Source organism: Notothenia rossii (assembly GCF_949606895.1).
Source record: "Notothenia rossii genome assembly, chromosome: 2".
In the NCBI taxonomy this organism is placed as follows: Eukaryota; Metazoa; Chordata; class Actinopteri; order Perciformes; family Nototheniidae; genus Notothenia; species Notothenia rossii.
This window is the reverse complement of record NC_136904.1, coordinates 94,408,585-94,421,160: the sequence shown is the minus strand read 5'-3', so window position 1 is coordinate 94,421,160 and position 12,576 is coordinate 94,408,585. Positions and strand designations below refer to the sequence as shown.

The 12,576-nt window shown below is 42.0% G+C and overlaps 1 protein-coding gene across 5 annotated transcripts in view; it reads right to left on the bottom strand.

The window, feature by feature from the left end:
- LOC307030482 (uncharacterized protein) overlaps window positions 1–7,180 on the bottom strand; it is a 36,720-nt gene extending 29,540 nt beyond the window's left edge. For 3 of the 5 annotated variants that reach the window (XM_079666943.1, XM_079666944.1, XM_079666947.1), the window contains exons 1-7: window positions 7,098–7,180; window positions 5,917–6,052; window positions 3,701–3,797; window positions 3,173–3,270; window positions 2,722–2,805; window positions 2,428–2,498; window positions 477–563 (exon numbers count right to left, since the gene is read on the bottom strand). In XM_079666943.1, the coding sequence (XP_079523069.1) occupies window positions 477–563; window positions 2,428–2,498; window positions 2,722–2,805; window positions 3,173–3,270; window positions 3,701–3,797; window positions 5,917–6,039 (560 nt within the window). In that variant the 5' untranslated portion in view covers window positions 6,040–6,052; window positions 7,098–7,180. The remainder of the gene's footprint in view (window positions 1–476; window positions 564–2,427; window positions 2,499–2,721; window positions 2,806–3,172; window positions 3,271–3,700; window positions 3,798–5,916; window positions 6,053–7,097) is intronic. The other 2 variants (XM_079666945.1, XM_079666946.1) reach the window with 2 other exon arrangements.
- Between the last annotated feature and the right edge of the window lie 5,396 nt (window positions 7,181–12,576).

Below are 12,576 nucleotides of genomic sequence, written 5' to 3'. Positions count from 1 at the left end.
TAATGAAAGTCAGATGGTGTCTTAGACGGGGCAGTGATATCATAAACCTGTTCATGTACGCATTCAAACACTTGTTCTGTTACCAGCTGTATTCACCTTGCAGGTGCAGCTATGTGGCTTTGATCCTGGATCAAGTGTTTAAGTCATGGATGTTTAAAGTTTAACTTCTTCATTATGTCTAATATTATAGTTGACTTTTCATTCAGGAAGTATGACGCTGCGCTGTCAGTACGCTTCTCCATGTTTGTGATTGGTCGAATGCTCCAGATACCACCCCTTTCATGTGAACGCGCACCTAACTAGATAGGACACGGCTGGCTTGAGCGATCCACTTGATAACCCGCGTCGTAGGACCGTTTAGCGAGAGCGCGTATGTTTTGGATTAGGCCAACCGGCTAACTCAAACATATCCAGGTGAGGTTGAACCAGCTTCGTAGTACAGGCCTCAGGTCTCTGGTTCAGGATGTGTTTCTTACGTCTTGTTGTTGTAAGGCCGGCTCTCACAGATCTCCGGTGAGAGGTAGAACGGCGTCCCGACACAAGTCCTGGCCAGCTCCATGGTGCTGCAAACAGAACAGAACTGACCTGAAACGTGTTGAAAGGGAAGGAGGAGGGGCTCCATGACAGCACCTTAAAAAGGGGGATATGCTCGGAGGTAGAGCGCCCCCTGTGGGAGGATCTATTCAGGAGTCTCCACAACACTCAAGTGAGGAATCTGGACATTAAAGATCTCCTATCATATCAGCTATTCTCAGGGATATATTATGGGTCTCAGATATATACAAATATGACTATAAAGTGTCCTGCTCCAAACCCCAAACAGATCCTTGTAGCCCCCCCCCCCCCTCTCTCTTCCAGCTGTTACTAAGGACATGTCTCTGAAGTGTCCTGCTCCAAACCCCAAACAGATCCTTGTAGCCCCCCCCCCCCCTCTCTCTTCCAGCTGTTACTAAGGACATGTCTCTGAAGTGTCCTGCTCCAAACCCCAATCAGATCCTTGTAGCCCCCCCCCCCCTCTCTCTTCCAGCTGTTACTAAGGACATGTCTCTGAAGTGTCCTGCTCCAAACCCCAAACAGATCCTTGTAGCCCCCCCCCCCCCTCTCTCTTCCAGCTGTTACTAAGGACATGTCTCTGAAGTGTCCTGCTCCAAACCCCAATCAGATCCTTGTAGCCCCCCCCCCCCCCCCCCCCCCCTCTCTCTTCCAGCTGTTACTAAGGACATGTCTCTGAAGTGTCCTGCTCCAAACCCCAAACAGGTCATGCATTTTAGAAATCCTTCACATCCCTCTCTACCAGCTGTTCCTAAAGAGCTGACTCTGGGTCAGTAGCTTCAGGGAGAGTAGATCTCATCAGGAGAACTCTCCCAGCAGAAACTCAGCTAAATGCTGCCGTGATGAAACTCCACATCATGTTCCAAACCACATCAAGGATTCTCTCTGAAACAGGATGGAGCTCAAACTCTCTCTCTCTCTCAGGTTCACCACAAGGTGACTTCCTTTTGATTTCCTGCTTCTTCACACACACTCTCTCCAGGACAGGTTAGCTCTGAGTGTTAGCATGCTAATGTAAACACAGACCATATTACTTCCAGAACACGTCTCATTGTTTCTGACAGCAACGTTTCTGATTGGCTCGTGGGGGTAAAGCCCGCCCACATTTTAGTCATGTGGTCATGACGCAGCAAATCTGGATCAGCTCCGTTGTTCCCCCGTTTTTAGAGATGTGGGTACGGAGGAGAAGAGGGGGGGTTTATTTCCTGACACTTTGTGAGTCTCCTGACACACGGGGGACACACGGGGGACACACCGGAGACACACCGGGGACACACCGGAGACACACCGGAGACACACCGGGGACACACCGGGGACACATGTTGATGTAGAGAAGACATCACGTTGTGAGTCTCCTGACACACCGGGGACAGACCGGGGACACATGGCAATGTAGAGAAGACATTACTTTGTGAGTCTCCTGACACACCGGGGACAGACCGGGGACACATGGTGATGTAGAGAAGACATCACAAAGTGCATTTTGCATGATAGGAGACCTTTAATACATTATCTGTGTGATCAGCTGTTACTCTACAGTAAACTTAAGCAGCATGCATAGACATGTAGTCGTGTGTTTACATGTCCCGGTCCACAGTATGAGGAATGATAATGACTTGTTTGGAGGTCTTCCATGTTTTACAGAGCGCCCTGTGACAGCTGCACTCTGCGTGCGTGTGTGTGTGTGTGTGTGTGTGTGTGTGTGTGTGTGTGTGTGTGTGTGTGTGTGTGTGTGTGTGTGTGTGTGTGTGTGTGTGTGTGTGTGTGTGTGTGTGTGTGTGTGTGTGTGTGTGTGTGTGTGTGTGTGTGTGTGTGTGTGTGTGTGTGTGTGTGTGTGTGTGTGTGTGTGTGTGTGTGAAGATGACACAGGCTTACTTATTCAACATTCTTGCGATTCCAAAGTCCCCCAGCTTGGCTTTCATCCCCCCGTTGGCCAGGAAGATATTCTGCAGCAGAGGGAATGAAAGCATGTCTCCACCCGAGAAACAGTGACTGTGTGTGTGTGTGTGTGTGTGTGTGTGTGTGTGTGTGTGTGTGTGTGTGTGTGTGTGTGTGTGTGTGTGTGTGTGTGTGTGTGTGTGTGTGTGTGTGTGTGTGTGTGTGTGTGTGTGTGTGTGTGTGTGTGTGTGTGTGTGTGTGTGTGTGTGTGTGTGTGTGTGTGTGTGCTACCTGAGCCTTGATGTCTCTGTGCAGGACTTTCCTGTCGTGGATGTGTTTGAGTCCGAGGCAGATCTGCAGGAACCAGCTGACGACCTGAGGGTCAGGGTTTTTAATCCTTATCATGTCTGTTAATGAGACCTGAAGGTTCAAGTCTCTCTCATCGTGAGCTCAGCAGCTACAGTTTAGATGTGGAGCAACATGGATACACATAGGACATAGGACATAGGACATAGGACATAGGACAGATCAAATAGTGTTCAATAATGGTTTCTGTTTCTGATTCTGAACTGTCCCTGAGTCTGGTGGTTTCTGTCCTGATGCTGCACTAACAACATGCTAACAACATGCTAACAACACGCTAACAACATGCTAACGACGTGCTAACAACATGCTAACAACATGCTAACAACATGCTAACAACACGCTAACAACATGCTAACGACATGCTAACAACATGTACCTGCTCCTCGGTGAAGAAGACTCCTCTCTGCATGCTGATCCTCTTCATCAGGTCTCCTCCGTCACAGAACTCCATCACAATGAACAGGCTGCCACGCTCTGTAATCAGATTACAGCCCCAACATGTGCATTACATGTAATGTAGATTATAGTTACTCTGTGAAGCATAGCTCGATTATATCGTTGTTGTTGTTGTTGTTGTTGTTGTTGTTGTTGTTGTTGTTGTTATGTCTCGGAGATATTTAGAAATGATGAAAACCAGATGTGTGATAAAGAATCAAAGTGAATGATCTGCCTGTTTTTCTAAATGAAGGCAAACATCTTATTTAAATTATGAAAAATGATCCACACAGTAACTGTTTGCAGCATCTTTGTTGTAAGGCTCATCTGATTTGACTTAATGCATTTTATTGTTATTATTATTGTTGTTATTATTATTATATATGTAATTATTAGTGTATATTATGATTGTATTATTCATTATTTATTATTATATATAGATATCTGTCACTTGTATCTCACGTCTCACCCTGGAAGGAGCTGAAGAAGGACACGATGTTCGGGTGGCTCATCTTCGACAGCAGCGTCACTTCTTTGGCCGACGCTTCCTTTTCCCTCGCTGACATCTGAGCAGCAAACACACCATCACTCTAAATCCCTACACGAGCACACGACCCTGAACCTAACACATCTGGAAAACAGCAGCTGGTTTAACTCATAAGTTAATATAAAAAGTACTTTATGATTTGGGAAATGTTTGTGTCGCAGCAGCATCAAAACACACAAGGCATTGGACAATACAAATTAAAAGACTAGAAACAAACAAGAAAGTAGAACATTGACATGTCACGTCTCTAAGAGTGTGGCTTTAGTTTAAATAATAATCAGTTCCTGTACTGCTGTATTGTGGCAAGTGTATTATGGGGTGTGCATTTAATTGTATTTCTGTCTTCATAAGCCGCATTCACACCACGCACTTAACCGGTACCTAGTCCCTGGAACTCTTTAGTCCCTGGAACTATCTAGTCCCTGGAACTATCTAGTCCCTGGAACTCTTTAGTCCCTGGAACTATCTAGCAGATCGCGTTGACACCGGAATAAGTCCCTGGGGGAGGATTAGACAAATGAAACCGCTGACGTCACTTCTTCTTCTTCTGCTTTGGGTTTACTGGCAGGTCACAAACAACTTCACGGCATATACTGCCACCCGGAGTCCCCGGCCGGAAGTCCCCGGAGCAAAATCCCAAGAACTATCGGAACTATTCCTGGGAAAAGTACTCCGGTGTGAAAGCGCCTCTAGTGTACTGTGGTTCTAAATTCACATGTGAAAGCCCCATGAAGAGAGAATGAGCTTCAAACTCACACCGTCTCTATGAGTTCAAATGAAATCACTTCTAATTCAAATGACAGTTTAGTTTCTTTGCAGCATTCCCTGAAGTAGGAACGCACATTTCTATTTTCTATATTATGTTATTTATCAGAATCAGAATCAGGTTTATCAGCAGGTGGGTTCACACGTACGAGGGATTTGACTCGGAGTCGTGGTGCGTACAAAAACTAAAACAAAAGTTAAAAACACAGATAGAGAACTATGAGGTTTAAATATTGTACGCCTTCAGGTGAAGTTGTATGGCTTGTCAATCTATGTACAATAGTAGAGACTAAGCTGAACAGTCAGACTATATAACCACCCCGCCCCCATAGACCCCCACACAACAACACAGAGTAACAACAACTTAGAACACTGCTGGTTGTTAACCACCGACTATGTGCAACATATATACATGCTGTTAATACCTGTGTGATATCTAAATCCTCGGAGCTGTTACAGGATGTGTGTTTTTGTAAATTGTGTAACTTCTTATCTTTAATATTTGTATTTCTTTGATGCATGCTTCTTAGTTAACATTAAGCTGTCTTTGGGTCTGTTCTGCTGTAACAAATGTACATGTCCCCTCAGTGGGACGAGTACATGTCATGGTTTTGGATTTATGTTTTCATTTTCCACCTTTTATTTTGAAATGTTTTCCTCCTCTTGTCTTGTCTGATCCTACTTCCTGTGTTTGCCTCCCTGTCTTTAGTTTCCCTGACGTGTCTGATTGTCTCATTGTTCACCTTTTGCCCTTGTGTGTCTGCCTCCTCTGCCCAGCTGATCTGATCAAAACTGATACAGATTTGAATTTTCCTGACGTCAGAAAAGGGGTTGGGCAACTCTCCACCTAACAGGGGAATGGGGGGTTGGGCCACGAACGTGTCCATTCACATGCCCACTGGAGACGCTGTAGTACATATGCCAGGCCTGTAAGTGGCGCTGTAGTCACAGAATCAGCCCTTGCAAAAACAGGGCTAAAAAAGAGCAAATAGAGCGAAATGAGGCGTGGCTAAAATGCAGGATCTGTTTGGTATTTAGAAAGAAAAACTTCACAGACATGTTTCATATAGGCATGGCCCTACAATATATGTTTCAAATATAGCATGATAGGTCCACTTTAAGTTAATCCTTGTTTTGTTTTGTCATCGGCTTTTGGAAATAAAGCTTGCTTTTTGTCACTAAACCTTTTTTTGTATTTTGAACTGCACTTGGGTTCTATTTCCCCAACCTGACCATAAAGGGATTCTGAACACTGGTAGCTTTGAACCGTGGAACATTACTAACTGTGGTTCCTATCAATGTACCAAATGTCTTTCCTATATGTCTTCAATACAAATAATAATCAAATCAAACTATGAGGTATGCACTATTACCTTAGTGAGGTTGATCTGTTTGACCACACACCGTCTGTCTCCACCCGCCCCACGCTCTGCCACCAGGAAGGCTTTCCCAAACGCACCCTCTCCAATCAGACGCACCACCTCGTAGTTCTCCATCTCACCTGAGCACCTGCAGGGCAGGGGGCAGGGACCTTTAAGACAACTCAAAGTGCTTTATTATTGGTTCAGTTTTCAGGATATATCAAGGAAATGCTCATTATATTCCCTTTCCCACATTGCACATAGAAACCGCCGGATGCTCACCTGCATATGTTGGGCCATTTGCAGTTAGGATAAGTTGTGTTAATTAGCGTTAATGGTATTATCTTCTCTCTTAGTCTCTGTACCTCAAACACCAGGCTCATCACTCGTCTGTGTAAACCTGGTAATAAAACCCATTCTGATTAAAGCTGGATTATAAAAATGGACAGTTTTGGAGTGTTTTTGGGAGTCATTGAGGAATTAAAATGTTCCATAAGAAACCAGAACACTGCAGCGACAGAAATATAGATTCATACCACAGGAGCAGAAACATATATATCAGTGTTTCCCACAGAATTTGATTTGATTTGTGGGGGGCTAAGTGCATTACTCAAGGGCACACTAGTGGTGGTGTTCCAGGCGGCCCGCCACAATTAAATCAATGCATGGGAAACACTGTATATAGTTAGGTTGTGTTTGTTACTGTGTTGTGTTTTGTTATTGTTAATGTATATATCACTTGTGTTTGATAATCTCTATTTCTGTAAAATGTAAACTGTTTATTTGTATTTGATCTATTGGCCTACTGTAGCTATGCTGAATTTTCTCAATGTTACCGACCGGAAATACGCGTCTTAAATGTTTGTGACTGACTGTTATATACAAATAAATACAAAATAAAATGTCCCACATTTTATGAATTATTAAAAAAGACAAAACTCTTTTGTTAAAGATTGTTTTGTTTTGTACTTTACAATTTTTTTTTTTAAATAAATAAATTCAGCCCGTTGCCATGGACACAGATACCGTTACTATGTTAAAGAACCGTAAAACCTAGTTGCTTTCTCCCGTTGCCATGGACACAGATACACAGACAGCTAGCTCCCACGTTAGCATGCTACCATAAGTGGACTGTGGACAGGTTTAAAAGCGGTGTCAACGTGTCTGTCCCCACGAGACGTGTCCAGCCTTACCGTGTCGGTGTGTCGGGAGTCACGTGGTCACATGACGAGCGGCGACAACAAGCTTTAACGGGTTTAACCGGAGAGACGTTAACGTGTCTGAAGTGAGGAGTAAAGAAAAGGGAAACGCAAGGTATGCTGGGAGGTGTAGTCTCAGCTGGTTTCAGTGTCAGAACCAGGATTCCTTTCACAGTGTTACAGTAAAAAGTCGCATAGCAAGTACAAAAAAAAGCATGCATTAATAGAGAACTTATTAAATAACCAGAAGAAAGCACATTAGTAATAAAGTAAGTCAAACTTATTGATATAGCACCCTTCTCAACACGAATGTACAAAGTGCTTTACAGTATACAGTACACAATACACAATTCATAGTACAACTATAACATGAAGAATACAAGTTATAAAACACAGCAAGTAAAACATAGGATAAAACACCAATGAAAAACAGCTTCAAACTCACCTCCTCCGGCGCCCCAAAGGCCTGTCGGAAAAGGTGAGTCTTTAGCTGCCCCTTAAAAGCCTCCACTGAGACAGAGGGTCTCCATTTCTGGGGGAGTTTGTTCCAAAGCCTTGGGGCCACCGCCTTGGGGCCACCGCCTCAAAGGCACGGTCCCCCTTAGTTTTTAACCTGGTCCGGGGCACCCTTAGGAGGCCTCGCTCAGAGGACCTCAGGGCCCGGGTTGTGCTGTGAGGGTGGATAAGGTCGTTAATGTAGGCTGGGGCTTGGCCATGGAGAGCTCTATATGTGAAAACCAATACCTTGAATTGGGTTCTGAGACGGACAGGGAGCCAGTGAGGGCAGAAAGGATCGGAGTGATGTGGGATGTTTTTTTGGACCGAGTGAGCAATCGGGCTGCAGCATGTTGGACCTTTTGTAGCCGGTTTATTGATGTTTGGTTGAGGCAGGAGAACAGAGCATTACAGTAATCAAGCCGTCTTGTATAAAATACAAGACAAATAAGTAGTACACATCCATGGCTGACAATGAGTAGTTTGTTCTTAGCGTTAAGATGAGATTGACCTTTATTGATTGTGAAATTCAGTTGTCTTGTCATAGCAGCAACAGATGAGACACACGGGAATATAGACAGGGGTTACAAGAATTACAGAAATGTAGTAACAGTATGAACAGAAATAACACTAACTACATGAGGTAAACTCTGTTCAGGTGAATGTACAGATGTTTGAAATCATGTGAACAACATATTGTTATTTTCCCTTCTTAATACACAGCCCTGCACTTTCAAATACACTGTAGTTTGCCGTATATCGTCATATATTCATTCAAGTGTCTTTGTTTTTAGATTTTAAGGTTCTTTGTATATTTAAATTTGGTGTAAATACTTATCTTCAATATTATTTATTAATTCAAAATAGTTTCTTAAAAATAAATTGTTAGTGTGGAGTCTATTTGTATATAACATTAGAAAGAATGATTCTTATTATTACATTATAAGCTTATTGTGCTCATTTTATGAGGCTGTGAGGAAGGAAGGGAAAAGTCACATGAGAAAGTGTTTAGCTTGCAATACTAAAGTAGCAAGGTGGAGTGCAGAGACTGAGAGAACACAAAGAGGTAGTCAGAACAGCACATCACACCGGCCTTCACTTTGTATGGGGGGCGCGCTCCCCCACAAAGCTAGGAAGCAACATTATGGTTTCCCGCTATATCTGAAGAAACGTTAGAGAAAACTAATGAGTATGATGGTGCCAGAGTAGGGAGGGACTTCCACAGGCCGGTCGAATGCTGATTAGAGGATTGTGTTGCCAAGAGACTCTATCTGAGTCTACAACCAAAGAGAACCAAGTCTACACCGCGGTATCTCTTCAGCTAGTCTGGACCAATCATACATTTACGGGCAACGCCCTGTGTAATAAAATGTATTGTCGCACGAGGGTCGAAGCTCTTCACGGATTTGGTGGTTACACAGCTTTGCTGCTTGTGATTCCCAAAGACGTGATGAGTCCTTGGCCAAGTAATATATATCTTTTGCTCTCTTTACAAGAAATAGTTAAACTTAGAAGTTGTCTGTCTTTTCTGGAATTCTGAACCCAACATTAGCCTTGGTTCTAAAAAAGACTGGAAACAGAGTAAAACGGTTAGCCTAGCTTAGCATAAAGTGTTAAACCAGGTGGAAACTGTTAGCCTGGCTTAGCATAAAGTGTTGAACCAGGTGGAAACTGTTAGCCTAGCTTAGCATAAAGAGTTGGAACAGGTGGAAACTGTTAGCCTAGCTTAGCATAAAGTGTTGAACCAGGTGGAAACTGTTAGCCTAGCTTAGCATAAAGAGTTGGAACAGGTGGAAACTGTTAGCCTAGCTTAGCATAAAGTGTTGAACCAGGTGGAAACTGTTAGCCTAGCTTAGCATTAAGAGTTGGAATAGGTGGAAACTGTTAGCCTAGCTTAGCATAAAGAGTTGGAACAGGTGGAAACTGTTAGCCTAGCTTAGCATTAAGAGTTTGAATAGGTGGAGACTGTTAGCCTAGCTTAGCATAAAGAGTTGGAACAGGTGGAAACTGTTAGCCTAGCTTAGCATTAAGAGTTGGAATAGGTGGAGACTGTTAGCCTAGCTTAGCATAAAGAGTTGGAACAGGTGGAAACTGTTAGCCTAGCTTAGCATTAAGAGTTGGAACAGGTGGAAACTGTTAGCCTAGCTTAGCATAAACTGTTGGAACAGGTGGAAACTGTTAGCCTAGCTTAGCATTAAGAGTTGGAATAGGTGGAAACTGTTAGCCTAGCTTAGCATAAAGACTGAAAACAGACAGGAATTGTTAGCCTAGTTTAAAATAAGTGCTGAACCAGGTGGAAACTGTTAGCTTAGCTTAGCATTAAGAGTTGGAATAGGTGGAAACTGTTAGCCTAGCTTAGCATAAAGAGTTGGAATAGGTGGAAACTGTTAGCCTAGTTTAGCATAAAGACGAAACTGATGGAAACAGCTAGCTTGGTCTGAAACCTCTGGAGAAAGAAAGGGATAGTTTCTTAAAAATATTTCTTTTTAATATCTTTATATATTTGTTGACGCACTATTGCATCTTATGTTTAGATCGTTTAAATTTGCACCACCATGTATATATATATATATATATATATTATTTATCTTAGGGTTTTAACTTATATTATTGATTTAACTTTTAATACTTCAAAACTTTTAATAGCAACATTTATTTTTACATTGCTCTTTTAATATTTTAATCTTTATTTGAATGATGACCCTTTTACTTCCATTATCTTTATATTTGTTATGTTGTTGTTCCTATGTGTTCACGTTGTGTTATATTGTTGCTTCGTCCTGTGTGTTATTTTTCAGAGGAATCATTATGTATCTGATCGTATTGAATCTTTTACATGTGGTTGCCCCGCTGCTTGTTTCTGTAAAGCTCTTACCATGTGATCTGAGGGGAAGTTCTTGTGGTTCGTTGTTAACTTGTGATGTGTCACCGTTCTATAAAGCACTATATCTGGAGTTAACACAAGAGTCACAGCTTAACAAGGTGTAGCTTAATAAGACGTATGAAAACACAAACCCTCTGAAGCGTGAAGGTGACTCCACACCTGTCTCACCTCCCAAGATCCTCTCTGTTCATCAGCTTTAATCAGGAACCAGTTTACACCGGATCAGGTAACACGGGGGGGGGGGGGGGGGGGGGGGGGGGGGGGGGTGGGGGGGTATAGTGTTACACACACAACACTGTGTACTATTACACAAGACAACAGTAATATCCTTAATGATGACAAACAGCTGATCCAACTATACTCCTACACACTAAACTGAACTGCGTACTAATACACACTAAACTTATTTACAAATATCCCAAAAACTGCTTACAAATACCCAAACAATTGCATACTATTACACGCTAAAGCTGTGTACAAATAACCCTTAAAACTGCATACTAATACACTCTAAACATTTGTACAAATACCCGAAAGACTGCATACTAATACACTCTAAACATTTGTACAAATACCCGAAAGACTGCATACTAATGCACACTAAACTTGTGTATAAATACCCGAAAGACTGCATACTAATGCACACTAAACTTGTGTATAAATACTCCAAAAACAGAATACTAAAAATAAGTACACATACCCCCAAAACTGCATACTAATACACGCTAAAGCCGTGTACAAATACCCTCTAAACTGCATACTAATACACGCTAAACCAGTGTACAAATACCCTCTAAACTGCATACTAATACACGCTAAACCAGTGTACAAATACCTTCTAAACTGCATACTAATACACGCTAAACCTGTGTACAAATACCCTCTAAACTGCATACTAATACACTCTAAACATTTGTACAAATACCCGAAAGACTGCATACTAATGCACACTAAACTTGTGTATAAATACTCCAAAAACAGAATACTAAAAATAAGTACACATACCCCCAAAACTGCATACTAATACACGCTAAACCAGTGTACAAATACCCTCTAAACTGCATACTAATACACGCTAAACCAGTGTACAAATACCCTCTAAACTGCATACTAATACACGCTAAACCAGTGTACAAATACCCTCTAAACTGCATACTAATACACGCTAAACCAGTGTACAAATACCCTCTAAACTGCATACTAATACACGCTAAACCAGTGTACAAATACCCTCTAAACTGCATACTAATACACGCTAAACCAGTGTACAAATACCCTCTAAACTGCATACTAATACACGCTAAACCAGTGTAAAAATACCCTCTAAACTGCATACTAATACACGCTAAACCAGTGTACAAATACCCTCTAAACTGCATACTAATACACGCTAAACCAGTGTAAAAATACCCTCTAAACTGCATACTAATACACGCTAAACCAGTGTACAAATACCCTCTAAACTGCATACTAATACACGCTAAACCAGTGTACAAATACCCTCTAAACTGCATACTAATACACGCTAAACCAGTGTACAAATACCTTCTAAACTGCATACTAATACACGCTAAACCTGTGTACAAATACCCTCTAAACTGCATACTAATACACTCTAAACATTTGTACAAATACCCGAAAGACTGCATACTAATACACGCTAAACCAGTGTATAAATACTCCAAAAACAGAATACTAAAAATAAGTACACAAACCCCCAAAACTGCATACTAATACACGCTAAACCAGTGTACAAATACCCTCTAAACTGCATACTAATACACGCTAAACCAGTGTACAAATACCCTCTAAACTGCATACTAATACACGCTAAACCAGTGTACAAATACCCTCTAAACTGCATACTAATACACGCTAAACCAGTGTACAAATACCCTCTAAACTGCATACTAATACACACTAAACCAGTCTACAAATACCCTCTAAACTGCATACTAATACACGCTAAACCAGTGTACAAATACCCTCTAAACTGCATACTAATACACGCTAAACCAGTGTACAAATACCCTCTAAACTGCATACTAATACACGCTAAACCTGTGTACAAATACCCTCTAAACTGCATACTAA